The 15,293-nt window shown below is 31.1% G+C and overlaps 4 protein-coding genes across 6 annotated transcripts; 2 read left to right on the plus strand and 2 right to left on the minus strand.

Moving 5' to 3' along the window:
• Positions 1-512: 512 nt before the first annotated feature.
• LOC125386304 (mitochondrial 2-oxoglutarate/malate carrier protein-like) lies at positions 513-4,737 on the minus strand. The gene is made up of 6 exons (XM_048411959.1): positions 4,640-4,737; positions 4,133-4,351; positions 3,881-4,014; positions 3,238-3,408; positions 2,713-2,812; positions 513-2,655 (listed from the first exon to the last, which is right to left on the minus strand). The coding sequence occupies exons 1-6, from the start codon at positions 4,735-4,737 to the stop codon at positions 2,451-2,453; spliced, it is 927 nt and encodes a 308-aa protein (XP_048267916.1). The 3' UTR covers positions 513-2,450.
• On the plus strand, positions 594-1,954 carry LOC100649472 (mitochondrial 2-oxoglutarate/malate carrier protein). The gene is made up of 5 exons (XM_048411958.1): positions 594-836; positions 923-1,059; positions 1,223-1,393; positions 1,472-1,571; positions 1,762-1,954. The coding sequence occupies exons 1-5, from the start codon at positions 622-624 to the stop codon at positions 1,952-1,954; spliced, it is 816 nt and encodes a 271-aa protein (XP_048267915.1). The 5' UTR covers positions 594-621.
• Positions 4,738-5,032: 295 nt separating the features above from the next.
• LOC100649352 (IQ motif-containing protein H) lies at positions 5,033-10,151 on the minus strand. 3 transcript variants are annotated; one of them, XM_048412294.1, is made up of 8 exons: positions 9,968-10,151; positions 9,694-9,898; positions 8,449-8,865; positions 7,773-8,280; positions 6,348-7,518; positions 5,859-6,114; positions 5,521-5,722; positions 5,033-5,344 (listed from the first exon to the last, which is right to left on the minus strand). In XM_048412294.1, exons 2-8 carry the CDS (start codon positions 9,843-9,845, stop codon positions 5,078-5,080), a joined length of 2,973 nt encoding a protein of 990 aa, XP_048268251.1. In that variant the 5' UTR covers positions 9,846-9,898; positions 9,968-10,151; the 3' UTR covers positions 5,033-5,077. The 3 variants fall into 3 exon arrangements, with proteins under 3 accessions (XP_048268251.1, XP_048268252.1, XP_048268253.1); XM_048412295.1 differs by lacking the exons at positions 9,694-9,898; positions 9,968-10,151 and adding an exon at positions 9,340-9,542; XM_048412296.1 differs by lacking the exons at positions 9,694-9,898; positions 9,968-10,151 and adding an exon at positions 9,067-9,323.
• Positions 10,152-10,324: 173 nt separating this feature from the next.
• LOC100647516 (dymeclin) lies at positions 10,325-15,083 on the plus strand. Its single transcript, XM_003400491.4, has 12 exons — positions 10,325-10,651; positions 10,927-11,230; positions 11,323-11,526; positions 11,645-11,889; positions 11,981-12,196; positions 12,320-12,495; positions 12,583-12,708; positions 12,783-12,896; positions 12,981-13,196; positions 13,270-13,452; positions 13,526-13,642; positions 13,776-15,083. The coding sequence occupies exons 2-12, from the start codon at positions 10,944-10,946 to the stop codon at positions 13,944-13,946; spliced, it is 2,055 nt and encodes a 684-aa protein (XP_003400539.1). The 5' UTR covers positions 10,325-10,651; positions 10,927-10,943; the 3' UTR covers positions 13,947-15,083.
• The last annotated feature ends 210 nt before the right edge of the window (positions 15,084-15,293 follow it).

Genomic DNA, 15,293 nt, shown 5'->3' on the forward strand with positions numbered 1-15,293 from the left:
ATAGTCGTGATGAATTTTAATGTTAAGATCAAGTTTGTGGTATATTTATTTAATAAATGCCCATCAAACCAGATACTTTTCTTACGCCCTGTACAGTTCCCCTTTTAACTTCTAACTGTTGGAATCGAATGTCATATTGTTATAGTGACGCTGGCCCACGTTTGCGATAAATTATCGTACATGTTACTCTAACGTTAAATGTTAGGTTAATGCGTTATAAATATATTTTCACAATTTTTACCAATTTTTCGACCATCTTCAAGAATTCTGCCAACATATTTTTGAGAAATATAAGACGAAAATCGAAAGGACGTTGAAAATGTCTGATAAAGAGCCACAAGAGAAGAAGAAGGAGCCTTTACCCCCAGTATTTACTTTCATAAATGCTGGCCTTTCGGGGTATGTTGGTATAATTTCAAATATTCAATTACTCTTTATCGACATTTTACCTCATTTCTTACGTCACAAACTTAGGTCATAAGTGTATGATACATAGAAAAAATATGAATAAATTTTCTGATTAATATTTGTTATTTTCTTATCTGATAATCATGGATTAAAAGTTATTTCATATAATAGTCTTATATAATCTTATTACGGCTATTACGAAAATTTGCTAGAATGGCGGCGACATGTGTAGTTCATCCTATGGATGTAATAAAGAATCGAATTCAGATACAAAAGGAGAAAACTTCCGTTGGTAAGGTCGTCGCCTCCATATACAAAAATGAGGGCATTTTGAAATTTTATTCCGGACTTAGCGCTGGTCTTGTACGACAGGCGACTTATACCACTGTAAGACTTGGTATATACAATCAATTACATGAATATTGGAAGTGAGTGCAAAATAATTTATTTGCGACCGGGTAGCTATGTTTTTCTTCTATCTTTACATGTCTTTAATCATGAGAAATACTTCCAGAGAGAAGTACGTGGGCAAACCAAATTTCGGTATAATGTCACTGATGGCAGCCACAGCAGGAGCTATTGGAGCCTTCGTTGGTACACCAGCAGAAGTCGCCCTCGTAAGAATGACGGCTGATGGCAGATTACCGAAAGGTTATTATCGTCGTTTCATTCTATAGTTGCGTGATGTACGATATCATTTTTCTATCAATTTTTCCCCTTTCATTCATCCTTATATCATTAATGTTCCCAATAATTGGGAAACAAGTTTTTCCTCTTATCGATCTTGATGTTGTATGTATGCAATTTCCTGCAGAACAACGAAGGAATTACAAAAACGTGTTCAACGCGTTTACAAGAATTTCTCGAGAAGAAGGAATCACCACCCTTTGGAGAGGCAGTGTAGCAACGATGGGACGAGCGGTGGTTGTTAATGTATCACAACTTGCAACTTACAGTCAAGCAAAATTTTTAATATCCACGAAATGTACTTATCAGCTTCAAATATTATCTATATCGGGAGAATTTATATCGATAGAAGTATCAAACACGTTTTATTTCACAGTGAATATACCGGAGGGTGTTGGTCTGCATTTCTCTGCGTCAATGTTATCTGGATTCCTTACTACCTTCAATTCTATGCCATTTGATATAACTAAAACAAGGTAAAATAATTAGATATTGATCTTTTCATATTTACTATATTAATTTTCTTAATAGCGTTCCTAGCAGAAATTTTAAAAATCTCGAGAAAAATCTTAATGCAATCGTTCCTATTTCGATTATAATAAAATAGTTGCAAAGAAAGTAACAATTTTCAAGTTGAAAGGAATTTTTGTAACTGTAAATTTTCAGACTGCAAAACTTGAAAGGTGTGGAAAAGCCACCTGGTATGATCGCGATGTTATTGTCGATAGCGAAAACCGAAGGCATAAAGGCACTTTGGAAAGGTTTCTGGCCTACATATTGTAGAGTAGGGCCACACACAGTACTAACGTTTATCATTAATGAACAAATTGCAAAAATGTATAGACGATACGCAACATAGATATATAGCAAGTACAGAAAATATTTTAATGACTGTTTTCTTATATATGTGTATACATATCATATTGCGTACTGTATTGTACCACATTGCATTGTATACGAGTATTAATTGTATATGAACCTTTTATTGTATACGAATATTCAAGTGGCATGTACGACAAGATCGATATATTTATGAATAAACAATTATATTCATTTAGTTACTTATTTACAATTCTCTAGTAATAAGACAAACTTTCAGAAATAATGCTAGAGTATATTTTCTTGCATGCACCGCAATATTTTAAGCTAATATAGCGTCACCTTCAAGCTCGTAATATTAGTCTGCATATTGCTAGGAAAGAATTCAATTTGCATAAATCTATCGTTTTTTCTCTGCATTGTAAATGACAACGTAGTCGAGTATTTATTATAAAAAAAATGACGAATATATAAAATAAAATCGTGTAAGATTTTATTATTATTGTTGTTGTTTGCAAGAAACTTTTATAAAAATATCACTCAATGGGTGGTAGAAAGAGTATACGATATATTTGTCTTAACTTATCAAGTGTCACCATGGTAATTACAGCATTGGGAGCTGCTCTGCTGTAGTATGGTAGAAATCCACGCCACATTGATGTTACTCCTTCGGTTCTTACTATGGTAGCGATCGCAGTGATGATCCCGGGTGGTTTCGACGGTAAGGTCCAAGTTTGTATTCTTTGAGAAATAATTGCGGATAAAAGTATATTAATTTAGTAATATTCTGGCAATTACCTAGTTTTAGCTACATCCACAGGCACTGACAACACAGACATCACGAATCCAGATAACATCGCTGAACAGAATGACAATAATATGCCTTCTTCGAATAAACCTATTGTTCATATCATATATGATTAAAGTAGTTGTTAATACAGCTGCAATCCATTCGCTTCATAATCATATATGAAATGAAAATTACAGGGGAAAAACACGATGAAATCTTTATAGTGGAATAGTTTTAGAATTGTTGGTTGATAACTATCTTAGCACTGCCGATCTTGAAAATCCAAAAGATACAATTATTACAATATTCTAATATTATAACGGGGGGAATATTTTGAAAATCCTGAAGAATATAAAAAAACAACCAAATTAAAATATAATTTTGATACCATGGACTTGATTGTCAACATGTTGAATTTTAAAACTGCTTCTGTATAAAAGCTATGAAATTTAATTTATGTTCTTCCCTGTAGTCTTCATGCTTTTTCACTGCTTGGTCCTTAATGGGTTGATTATTAAAGTTCCTGTATACACCTGTATCTTTCCACATCATTTTCGCTCTACTATAGGTGCCTAACTGTGCACCATTCACGATCATTCCTCTGGTCATTGTTGGTAGAGCTCCCCTCCATAATCCCTGAACACCCTCTGTTTTCCAAATGTCCGACAGCCCGTGGAAAACGTGTCTGTAATTCCGCCGCTTCTCTGAAAATTTATCCTTTGATTTATATGTCTTCCCAACGTTTTACTGTAATAAGGAGATTTTTCTGCAATATCATTTCTTTGCCAAGATAGAATTTTTATATAAAATTTGTTAAATAGTTAAATATTAATAATTAACAAATATGCAGAAAATATTAAAAATATTGAAAACGGAAAAATAAAAGTTAGTTGTTTATGACGCAGCAATTTTAATCTTTGTGGGGAAAACAGCATATCCGTTGTTCATTTTTTGATTTGACTTAGATAATCTATCAAAATGTACGTGATTTTGTAGTAAAGTATTCCAAATTATTACATCAAATATTTATCGTGCTTCTGTCAAAGTTAACAATTCAATTAATAACTTCATGAAATGAAATATTTATATCTAGTTAGAATACATTTTATGCAAAATGACGTGTAATGCTTAAATTAACTAATATACGAATAAAAAATAGTTAAAATTTATGCTCACCAGGTGGTAATTGCGCATCACCTACCATACGAACATAAATTAAATCGGCCGGCGTTCCAACTAACGCACCACAAATACCAGAGAACATTCCAATGGTGACCATTATAGGATAATTTAAACGACCAACGTATGATCTGGACACACGTTATTAACTTCTGCTCATACCATTTCAATGTTAAGTCAAATTGACGCTAAGTAAAGTTCTTGATAGATACATACTACTTAATTAAATTTAGAAGAAAGTATTCTTACGAGGTCAAATCATAGAGTGTATTATATACACCAAGTCTTGCCGTAGTGTATGTTAATTGTCGAAGTATAGCCGGAGTCCAACCGACATAGAATCCACGTACTCCATGTTGTTGGAAAGTTTTGCATATCGTATCTCTCAAAGAACTTTTTAAAATTTGCATTCGTATCTTAGTTGCATCCAAAGGATGTGTACATGTTTGGCCAATGCATCTGCATGATCACGTAGTTGTCGTAGAAACGTTGTCTTTCACGCAATATTACATAAAGATAGGATAAGAGACAATTTTTAAACACGACGAGCAATTTCCGAGATTTTCTCTAAACTTTTTCAAATTTAAATAAATTCCTAGGTTAATTCTTAGTTTCAAAAGTTTATGAAATACATGCAAAATAAAATGAACTTTCAATTAGAATGTTTATGTTTGAAATAAAATAAATTTGCAAAATTAATTAAGTTCAGATTTTGGAAATTTTTAAATAGAAAAGAAATATATACTGATATTTTACCCTGACACTCCACCAATAATGAAGTTGACATAAGGAGGTATCGTTTGGTCTTGTTTAACTAAGAATAACATTGAATCATAGCCTAACAGTGAACTCATGAAGTTAGAGAAAATAATGCATCAAACTGCATTAAAACTTAACACGTGATATTTAATTCTACATTGATATATTTAATTTCTATATTATAGCTTCTGAATGTGGCAACTTTTCAAAACTGAAAACCAATACTTTCGCATTTCACTCGCGTTAAGCACGATGCAATTAATGAGAATTTAAATATTACAATGCGATCGATAAGATGACAATTATCTACCATCTATGAATTATTTAGCAGATATAAATGCAAGTTTGATTTTAGAAACATGCAGATATGTAACAGAAAATTATAAAATATCACGTTAGAAAGTTATTGTATTATATATTACTACATGCGATGATTTAAGAATATGACAAACACTTGTCAGTAGCCAAATTCCTATAGTCAAGAGAGAGTTTTAAGAAGAAATCAATGAGGACTGGTAAATTCGTTTCTGACTTCGTCTTCGATTTCTGCAGAATTCGATGCAATTTCGTCAGATTTTGATGTATCATTGTTAACGTAGCGGTCATAGAAGGACTAACAGCAACCATCTTGCCGAAATTTCGAATTTCACCATCGTGTAATATTATACTAGATCCTTGACGTCTTTTTCTATCATATGCAATCTGCAAATAAAATAAATCGCAATTGGCTGAAGTTACCTCGACAATGATCTAGCCTGTACGATTTTCTAAGAGTTTCATATTTTATAATATGAATTATTACATAAATTTTACTTTAATAAATTATATTAATAGGTACAAATAGTGTTTCACTTTTAGAAGATAACGAGCAAACATACGTCACATTCTTCGAATAGATTTTTAAGGGTTGGCCATCGATAAGTTGGAAATTTACTGTGATGCAATTGAGTAATTGCGATCGCGTATCTTTCTGCAGTATTATTCCATTGAGGTGGATTTTCCATATATAAGAAAGGTGATTTCCTTTTCTCCACATCTGGCACTATTGAAGAATCGATCGTAAATTCATCGTCCCGATCACTGTTTATGCATATGAAAGGATAATTTTTAATTATAATCTCTTCCGAAAGAATATTTTATAATTAAAAAGACATCATACATATACCTATCATTAGTATATATCATTCTTAAATTTAACAAGCTATTATTCACTTACTTATAGCATCCTCCGATCGCGAATTCCATCCAATCGATGTAATTTTGGCAGTACGAGTAATAAGGGAATACGTTCAATAATAATACCACCAGAATCTCCTCTTGCTTACGCAAATAACAATAGCAATCGACGGCTAAGTAACCAAAATATCCCTTATCTTGCATACCTCTAGCGAACTTATTCACCGTCGGTTTTATCTTGTCGATATCCAAAGAAGTTTGAGGTAACATGTAAATAGTCGTCGAATGTGTGGCTTCTGTCATTGAGATACGTAATTTACAAATTACAAATAGATTTTTAATAGAGCAGCGCATAAAAATGAGAAATTCCGGTATTAAGTTGGAAGATTTAATTAGCATCCCTTCGTTACCTGCTTCTATCGTACATATAATAATAAAAGGTTCCCCGCTAAAATAGCTTTCAGTACAGTTTTATAAACACTTACATAACCAAATGATGAAATAAAAAGTCCGAAGTCAAATATAATACCTAAATTTATCTTATCCGCAGTCCCCAACCATTTCGGTTTCTTTTTAGTCGCCTTCGCAGGAACAAACAAAGAAACCATAATCGTCTTGGGACTCTTTTCCGGCGGTACAGCCTGCAGCAAACACCCAAATTTCTGTATATGAGCGTAGAACATCACCCAAGTACTATACATCTTCGACAACCGAATCACATTTGGTATGATTTTCGGTACGTGTTCCCTCATTTTCTGAAGAAATTCAGCCCTCAAGCTTGGCTGCTCCATCCAATAATCGCCGTGTTTCTCTCGTTCCCGTCTCAATATCGGCATAAATGGCACGCTAATATGATTAATTAGAAAAATTGCACTCTGTTTACTGGCCGTACCGTAATTCAACTTGATCAACCACATACTAATTTCAGTATGAAGTACCATTAACTCGGACAACGACGAACAGAGTGTTTCATAATCCGTTATGTTACTTTTATACGGTAGCTGCGAAAGGCCAAAGCTGTTGATCATTTCAGACATGTTAGAAGCGTTTAGAAATTTTCGTTGCATTTCCATATCGGGACTCAGTAGAGGAACATTGAGAGTACCTGCCAATCTCATGTCGCACTCGTCGACAATGTAAGGCAAGAAATAAGCCGATTTGCCAGCGATTTTCTTCTCAATCTCGTTTATAGATTCTTGAGAACAGTGGAGGATCCTGGAGACGTTTAAAGGCAGATTCTTAAAACAATCTGCTTGTGAGAGAGCGATAAAAGTAATTCGTTTCGCAACGTCTTCGTCGGGTGACATCGACTCGATGAAGTCGCTGTACATCGTTAATAGATCTTCGGTAGGCTTCACGGGCAGAATATAGATCACTTCAGCGTTTGGATTGCGTACGAAACAAATTCGTAGGATCGTAATGTTCTGGTAAATGGTGAACATCTTGGGATTGAATACTTCGCGTAAGTGTCTAGGATGTCCGATGGATGGTAGATGTAAGACTACATGAGGCTGCTTGGTTATAGAGTCGAATTCGTTGCTTAATTTTAGAGTAAGGTCTCGAGTAGTTTGCAAGGAGGCCAGCATTTTCCTGAGGTAACGACGGTGCATTTCTTTTTTCGCTTTTAACGAGATCCAAAAGAACCACATGAGACTCGCGGCTATGTAAAGACACTCTGAGAGCCATTTCTTTCTGCGTAACTATGTAAAATAGGTTTCTATATGAGTATCTCGTTTATAATTACTTTAGAAATAGATTCCTTTCGATAATAATTTCCCTCGTAATAAAAGTTTCCCTTCTACGCATTTTGAATATTATCCTATTAGAGACATGATTGATTAAGTTATAACTTTGTTCTCTGTCTCGAGACGTTTATGATAATAAACGCAGAAGGCTACTTTATGAAAAATAAGAGATTTGCTTATACGATCATGATAAAAAAAATAATATTTACCCAACTACCACGCCAAAAAGCTTGTATCAATGTCGCAGCAACGTGCCTCCCGTCTATCGCCATGAACTGATTTTTCCAGCTCTTCAACCAAATGGCATCTTTCTCGTGTTTCAACAGAGTTATTAAATCCGTTCTCGATAGTACGAAACTTGCAAAGTTGGTAATCTTCGAAAGAAAATCAAAAGTGGCACGTGGATTTAAACGTAATTTTGGTACCAAACGTTTCGTTAGAATTTTCTCAATTTGCGGGCAAAGTGCTAAATGCCACAACGATCCATACAGAACTCCTTGAACGTCTAAAATCTTTAACCAAGTGTCGTTAGTCTTGAATTTTCCATCGACGAATGTCAAACTCTTCAGTTTGGATAATTCATCTTCGTAAGAGAACCCCTGCTGAACCTCTCTCTGCTTAAGAAGTTGGAGGAAGTCTGCAGTGTTCAACGATAATCGAATGCTTGTTCGATGTTTGCCATTGGCAGTGTCGCGAAGAATATCGTGACCGCTTTTCCTAAAAACATGTTAAACTACATTACGAATTATAAAAACGTGTGTAAGGTGTCAATCGGAACTGTTAGATCTATTTGTCCTCACTAACGAAATTAACGAATCAAGATTAAAATATTTCTAATCACTGAAATGTCAATATTAACATTGTAAGGTTATAAAGTTTACCTACACGTCAATTCGTTTCTTTGGTAAGGAGAACATACGCGTTCGAAGATAAACGATTTCTTGAATAAACTTCAAGTCATATTCGTCGAATTCGGTTAGTGCCATTTCTTTTGGTTTAATTAGGATATCTTGAGTATCGTCGAGATCCCATGTAGGTTTATTCTCCCAAGTGCAGAGACAGGATAATTCGTTCTCCTTCGTTTCGTTGAATGCATCACGACACATTTTATAAATTTTCCTCATCTCTTTCGCAGATAAATAAGACGGTGGTTGCGCACGACCTTTTGTTGCTGTTAATAAATTAGTGTTCAGACGTACGAGACATTCCTCGCATATTCGTTCGATACTTATGAGTTCCTTGAAAGTGTTGTCATAGAACAGTTGTACAAATTCTAAGGAGTCGTCCATCCATTTTTCCGTTCTACTTGCAAAAATGAAAGATGAATATATAATTAAAAAACAATAAAAATATAATAATATTATACTATTACACTTGTAAATAAAAGTATTATATTTCTATTAAAAAATTAAAACAATATCCGTATTACGAATAAAAATATTCTAGTGTTTGCGTTTATTTGTTTTTCTTGAATTTATAATTTTATGTCTTTTATATTATTACATGTATCCAAGGTGTCTCAGCTAACTCGATCACCTGGGATAACTTTTATAGTACGCGTTGTGTGAACAAATTTTTTACACAAAAGTTGCATGGTTCGGAGGAGTACTTTGCGCCCTGCATTTATATTTTAAATCTAATAGTTAAAAAATAATTTCGCTTCATTTCTCGAAAATTTATTTTGTACAATATCAAGTTGACGATACAATACTATCAAATATTTCCGTGCAACAGCGGTGTTTATATGATTATGTTTATCAATACCATAGATTTTACCTTATCACAGTCGTCTATTTTTATTCGTTATCGTACTGTCGTAGGTTAATAAATGATTGCCAAGTAAACACCGCGTCTTAGGGAAACCTTTGATGATATTGAATCTCCAACTTGACACAACACGAAATAAATCTTTAAGCTTTTGAACGAAAAATTTTTTCATACAACGCATAGTTTAGAAGTTATTCGAATAATCAAGTTAGTCGAGACACCCTGTATAAAAGAAGAATAAAATAAATTAAAAGATAATTAAAAATCACTATTTTACATTTCGATTTATTTCAGACATCAGATTAAACTCTCTTTAAAATAAAAATTATTCTTAATTTAAAATTTAAAAAATTACGAACCAACCTGCTAAGTTTAATGATTTCTTTTCTGTGATCACCAAGAAATTGTTTAATAGGAATAACTTGCTCTTGTATTCCTTTGACAGCAGATTTTATTGAATCTATAAGTTCTGTATATATTTCTTCGGTTTGTAATAATTTATGATGGCGATTCATTTTGGCAATTTTATGGTGAGAATATAAAGTTGGAATGTGGACAAAATTTCACTCTGAAAATAATCATTAAAGAAAACGTAAATATCGTAATTTATATACGTACAAGATTTATAAAAATTTACTTGTTGTTGAAACTGTATCAATTATGACTTTCTGTTCAATCTAATACGTCTACTTTTTAATAGTCTTCTTTATTTTATAGTGATTCCATTTAATGTTAAAATTATATAATAAAGTATCGTATTGTTTGTGTCAAAATAAATTGTATGTATTTATAAAATAAACATTAATATAATTGTTGTAAGTACGCCACGAGTAAAATAAATTCAAATAGTCGATTATCGTTGTAATCATGTTAAGGCTACGGCATATTGATACGTCATCTTAATGATGTGGAACCTGTTTCCATGTGTTATATGCAGTACATATACATACTTTAGTGTTCTTATTTTTTGATTACACTTTTACGCGATAAAATTAAATGAATTATAAGTCATTATTAGTTTAACTAATTGAACGAATTGAAATGATATTTAATGAATAACAAAGGTGGCGCTCATTTGAACTAAGATGATTTATCTATATGTATGTTTGTAAAATACTCGGTGGACATGTAAAGAGGTTATATTTCTCCGTATTACTCATTGCATTCATATTAACTGCAAACGTGTTGCAAAAAATATATTTAATGATAATTTCGACACGGAAAACACATAGGAGCATAAAGGCGATAATATATGAAGCAAAACCCCATATTTAGAAATTATTATTGAATTTTCCAATTTCTATGACAGTGGATTGTCAAAGTATGTTGTTATACGGTGTTTTCATGTGACTGAAATTGTTCTGTAATTTGTTTTCTTTTATTGGTGTGATCTGATGCTCTCTATGAGTTAGCTTTACTATAGTTATATACAATCTATCAAGAAATATAGTAAATTTAACCTATAATATGAAATTATCAAAAACAGATTGCTGATATGTTAAAATAAAAATAAAAAATATCTCATAAATAAATATGTTATATTAATCTATTAAATCTATGTTTGTAAAGAAAATTAAATATGTGTTTTATTTTTAGCAATTTAAGGCAAGGCAATGGGTACAACACCAAGTCGGTACGATGATCTATCTAAAAATGTTTATTTAGAAAAGTTTTGTGGAAAAAAAAGTATTCTTCCAAATGATCCATTTTGGAACACGTTTCTGTCTTACAACATGAGAGCACCTGTTACGAGGAATGACCAAATAGAATTAGATTCTCGATTGGACTCCTCATGCCAGCAATTACTTGTTAACAATTTAAGTACTGGCAATTTTGGTAATCTGATACAAGTTGCTCTTATGCGTGCTAGTAATTTACTGGCATCAATGCAAAATCAAAAGTATGGTATTTTTATTATCGTATTTCATAACTAGAATTATAAAAATAATTTATTACTTTATTACCCATGTTATACTTGATTATATTTTATAGAATCATATCAGCATGGCAAACATATAATGCATTGTTTGCATTGAGATGTATATTGAAATATTTAATTGAAACAGTGGGTGAAGAAGAAATGATAAAACATATAGAAGCACCACAGTTACCAGTGCCAACACCGTCAAATTCATCTTACAGATTAAAAGATCTTTTTGAAGCATTAATTGATATTGTAACAGATGTACCACTGTGGTGAGTAGATTATATTTTTATATTGCACTATACTACTAATTTAACATTATGTCCTCATTACTTATATTATATTAAATTATTTATATTAAATTATATACTGCATACAACATTTTTACAGTGAGTTCACATATGTGGTTCATCTAGAAGCTATAAATTGTTTACTTGTATTACTTTCCGTACAATTGTTTTCACAAACTGCAGCTGAATACAGCTGCATCTACAGAATAGCAATGCATTCACATTCTAGTGAACATGCACCAGCAATGGTGTGTACTTTATTGCATAATTTTGTGCAGCAAGAACATGCTCCTCCTGGTTTACTTACACAACAACCAGGAGGAAGTATTGTTTTTAGTATAGCTGGTACGTTTAATAATACGATACATTATGTATTAGAATAAAATACTTCTTTTGCCAAAAACAAATATTAATATATTTACATCGAACATTTCAGCTGGATTATGGAATGTAATTACAATGGGCATGGGTAGTAGCTTAAAGAACGTACAAGTTACAAGTAATGGTACTTCTGAAGAAGAAGAACGAAAACGCGACACAGAAACACCTCTTGCTAGTCAATCATTATTACTCCTATTGGTATTAACAAATCACTGTACTGCAACTGAAAATCCTTACAGGAATGCCCTTTTTACATTTATTGATATGCAAGGCTAGTAATTTAATGAACTTCTACATTAATTTTCAGATATTAAATGATACAAAAAATCTGTCATTGATAAATGTCAATATTCTATTACTAATTGATTCTGACGTAATTATATATATTTTTTAGAAGGGTATTTCACAATGCAAACAAAATGTGCATTTAGATTTAATTTAAATAAATTGTATAATACTATATGTAAGATACCAAATACAGATGAAGTTACATTATTATTATACATGTTGCTACATAGGAATGCAAGTATAAAACAAGACATCATGAGAAGACCAGATATACAGCTATTGGTAAATATAAACTTATTAATTTATTAATTTAAAGTTGTCATAAGCTTGAAATATATTATGGAATTTCTAACTAACATATTTGTATAGGTAATACCAATACTTCAGATATTATATCATGCTCCAAACAATACATCTCATCATATTTATATGTCTCTTATTATCCTTCTAATTTTAAGTGAAGACGAAACATTTAACAAGAGGATACATGAAATAGTAAGTATTTCGAAAAACTATGCAAAAGTACATGAAATCATAAATAATTAATAATAATAATTATCAATTCTTAGATGCTTAGGGGTGTAGGTTGGTATACAGAAAGATCAATAAGTGAAATATCATTAGGAGGTCTTTTAATTCTTGTTGTCATAAGAACTATACAATATAACATGTTCAAAATGAGGGTAAATACATGTATAAAAGCAAATATAAATATAATAGAAAATTAATACAAAGCTAAGCAATAATATATTTTTAATATTTTACAGGATAAATATCTTCACACAAATTGTTTAGCAGCTTTAGCAAATATGTCAGCACAGTTCACATCTTTACATCCTTATGTTAGTCAAAGATTGCTAAGTTTGTTTGAAACTCTTGCAAAGAAACATGCTAGATTAGAAGCAAAAATACGCACGCAACCTTCTATTTCTTCTGATAGTACTACTATCACAATTAATGGAACAACAGCAAATACAGATTTGGTAAGATCCTACAGTTATTTGTAATAAATAATTTATGCTAAATAATGTATATATTAAACATATTTCATTTCAGATTCAAGACTTAACAATACTTGAAGAAGTTTTGCGAATGGTACTAGAAATCATAAATAGTTGTTTAACTCATAGACTCGCACATAATCCGAACTTAATATACACCCTTTTGTATAAAAAAGATATTTTTCAACCATTTAGGATGCATTCAGCATTTCAAGACATTGTGCAAAATATAGATTCTGTAAGTTCCAGTATAAGACATAAGAAATATATATTATAATTCTTAAATTAAATAACTGTACTTTATCCGTCAGGTCATAAATTTCTTTTCTTATAAATTGGAACAAAAAGATCAGTCACAACTTGGCGTGAGTCAGGTATTAACTACGATCCAGCAAGGTACTAGTGAATGGCCACGTGACCGTTTAAGGGTATGTTTTATCTTTTATCTATTTAAATAATTAATCTAAATCAATAAGTATTGATGGTTTTATTTATATATTTTCTATTATATACGTTGTTTCTACTCAATTGCATTATTTAACTTGTCTATGCATTATATAGAAATTTCCAGAACTAAAATTTAAGTATGTAGAAGAGGAACAACCAGAAGAGTTCTTTATTCCTTATGTATGGAATGTCGTATGTCAAAGTGCACTGTTACATTGGAATGCAGAAAATATAAAATTATTTTCACCCAATACTGGTGAACAAACAACGATTATCGTTTGCTGATACTGAGATAAAAACTGCTGTTTGCAGTAAATACATTATGCAATACAAATCGAGTAAAAAATATTGGAAGTATTATTTCTTCGTGAGACACCCATTTGATACGAGAAAAACAATATATATTGTTTATTGTAAAGGTAATTATAGCAGGCGGATAGAGACTAACATAATACATACTCATTTTACGTCTGAAATCAGTTTGTCGGTATTTATCTCTTGCCTTAGTCACTATTTCACTTAATTATTAATATTTCATTTTCTAAAATAACAGTGCTGTGTTCGAAATGGATTTATTAAATAAGAATTAGTTAAATCTAATGAAATTTAATTAAAACCGCAGAATATTTTAATGTTTTTTTAATGTGCATAAGCCTAATTAATAAGATATTATTTATAAATAATACTACTTAATTCATTCATCGTGCAGTAATGAAATTGACTTTAATATTGTAAAACTATGCATTGTTAAGACTGGTGTTACAATCTATTATTTTACAAAAGCTGCGTTACCGCTTGAATCAAATATCATCGATAAATAAAAATATTTAAATATTCAACTGGAGCAGCATAAATTCACACCATGGGTAAGAGTGAAACTTAAATATAAACATTTTATAATATTCACAAAAGAATATAAATAAATATTGGAGTTCCCAGATGGATTCATGCTAAAAAGTATTTTCGACATATTAATAAAATTTTCCATAATGAAAATGATAATGATAAGAGAAAATTTTCTGTAAATTGGTTATGATCTCCGCTTTTAAAAAATTATAAAAACCATCTTTTTTTTCAAATAGTTCCAAATATTACATTATAGAATTACTTTAAAAGTAGAATTTGATAGTATTACATAATGTGATTTTTAAGGCATGCAAACATTTCGTTGTACGCCATTATTTATATAGACGCGAAAAAGTTTATTTACACTTTGTTTATCGTATTTAATTGTGAATATATGATATGTATTAAGAGCATGGAGCAAGGTATTATGTGTTAATTATTTAATGAAAATTAAAAACAATGGCATAGTGTAACAGCATTTGTATACATATACAATCGACGCTGTTAATGTTGCAAATGATTTTAATTTAATATATATATACATATACTAAAATAAAGAATTCTGATATTTATAAAGAGTATGTTTTTATTTTATCAAATGTTTGATTTAAATGATACAAAATAAAGATGTTTTATAACTCAATAAATGAATTATAATAACCCAAAGAATATAGTAGAAGTATTCCTCAAGTGATTTTTAAATAGTCACGGGTTCATATATCAAATTATATTTAACAAACTAATTTTGATTCATTTTCTTTAATAGGTAAAGATTTTTGATATGTA

The sequence above is a fragment of the Bombus terrestris genome, chromosome 14 (assembly GCF_910591885.1).
Source record: "Bombus terrestris chromosome 14, iyBomTerr1.2, whole genome shotgun sequence".
NCBI classification, from domain to species: Eukaryota; Metazoa; Arthropoda; class Insecta; order Hymenoptera; family Apidae; genus Bombus; species Bombus terrestris.

Excerpts from the sequence above, each read along its gene's own strand:
- LOC100649472 (XM_048411958.1), top strand. The coding sequence starts at position 622 with ATGGCGGCGACATGTGTAGTTCATCCTATGGATGTAATAAAGAATCGA. Across the intron at positions 837-922 it reads CAATTACATGAATATTGGAA|AGAGAAGTACGTGGGCAAAC; the intron begins GTGAGTGCAAAA and ends AAATACTTCCAG. Across the intron at positions 1,572-1,761 it reads TTTGATATAACTAAAACAAG|ACTGCAAAACTTGAAAGGTG; the intron begins GTAAAATAATTA and ends GTAAATTTTCAG.
- LOC125386304 (XM_048411959.1), bottom strand. The coding sequence starts at position 4,737 with ATGAGTTCACTGTTAGGCTATGATTCAATGTTATTCTTAGTTAAACAA. Across the intron at positions 4,352-4,639 it reads ATTATTGGTGGAGTGTCAGG|ATCATGCAGATGCATTGGCC; the intron begins GTAAAATATCAG and ends GACAACTACGTG. Across the intron at positions 4,015-4,132 it reads ACACTCTATGATTTGACCTC|ATCATACGTTGGTCGTTTAA; the intron begins GTAAGAATACTT and ends ACGTGTGTCCAG.
- LOC100649352 (XM_048412294.1), bottom strand. The coding sequence starts at position 9,845 with ATGAATCGCCATCATAAATTATTACAAACCGAAGAAATATATACAGAA. Across the intron at positions 6,115-6,347 it reads TGCGGATAAGATAAATTTAG|AAGCCACACATTCGACGACT; the intron begins GTATTATATTTG and ends TCTCAATGACAG. Across the intron at positions 5,345-5,520 it reads ATCTATTCGAAGAATGTGAC|ATTGCATATGATAGAAAAAG; the intron begins GTATGTTTGCTC and ends TTTTATTTGCAG.
- LOC100647516 (XM_003400491.4), top strand. The coding sequence starts at position 10,944 with ATGGGTACAACACCAAGTCGGTACGATGATCTATCTAAAAATGTTTAT. Across the intron at positions 11,527-11,644 it reads GTAACAGATGTACCACTGTG|TGAGTTCACATATGTGGTTC; the intron begins GTGAGTAGATTA and ends ACATTTTTACAG. Across the intron at positions 12,496-12,582 it reads GACCAGATATACAGCTATTG|GTAATACCAATACTTCAGAT; the intron begins GTAAATATAAAC and ends ATATTTGTATAG.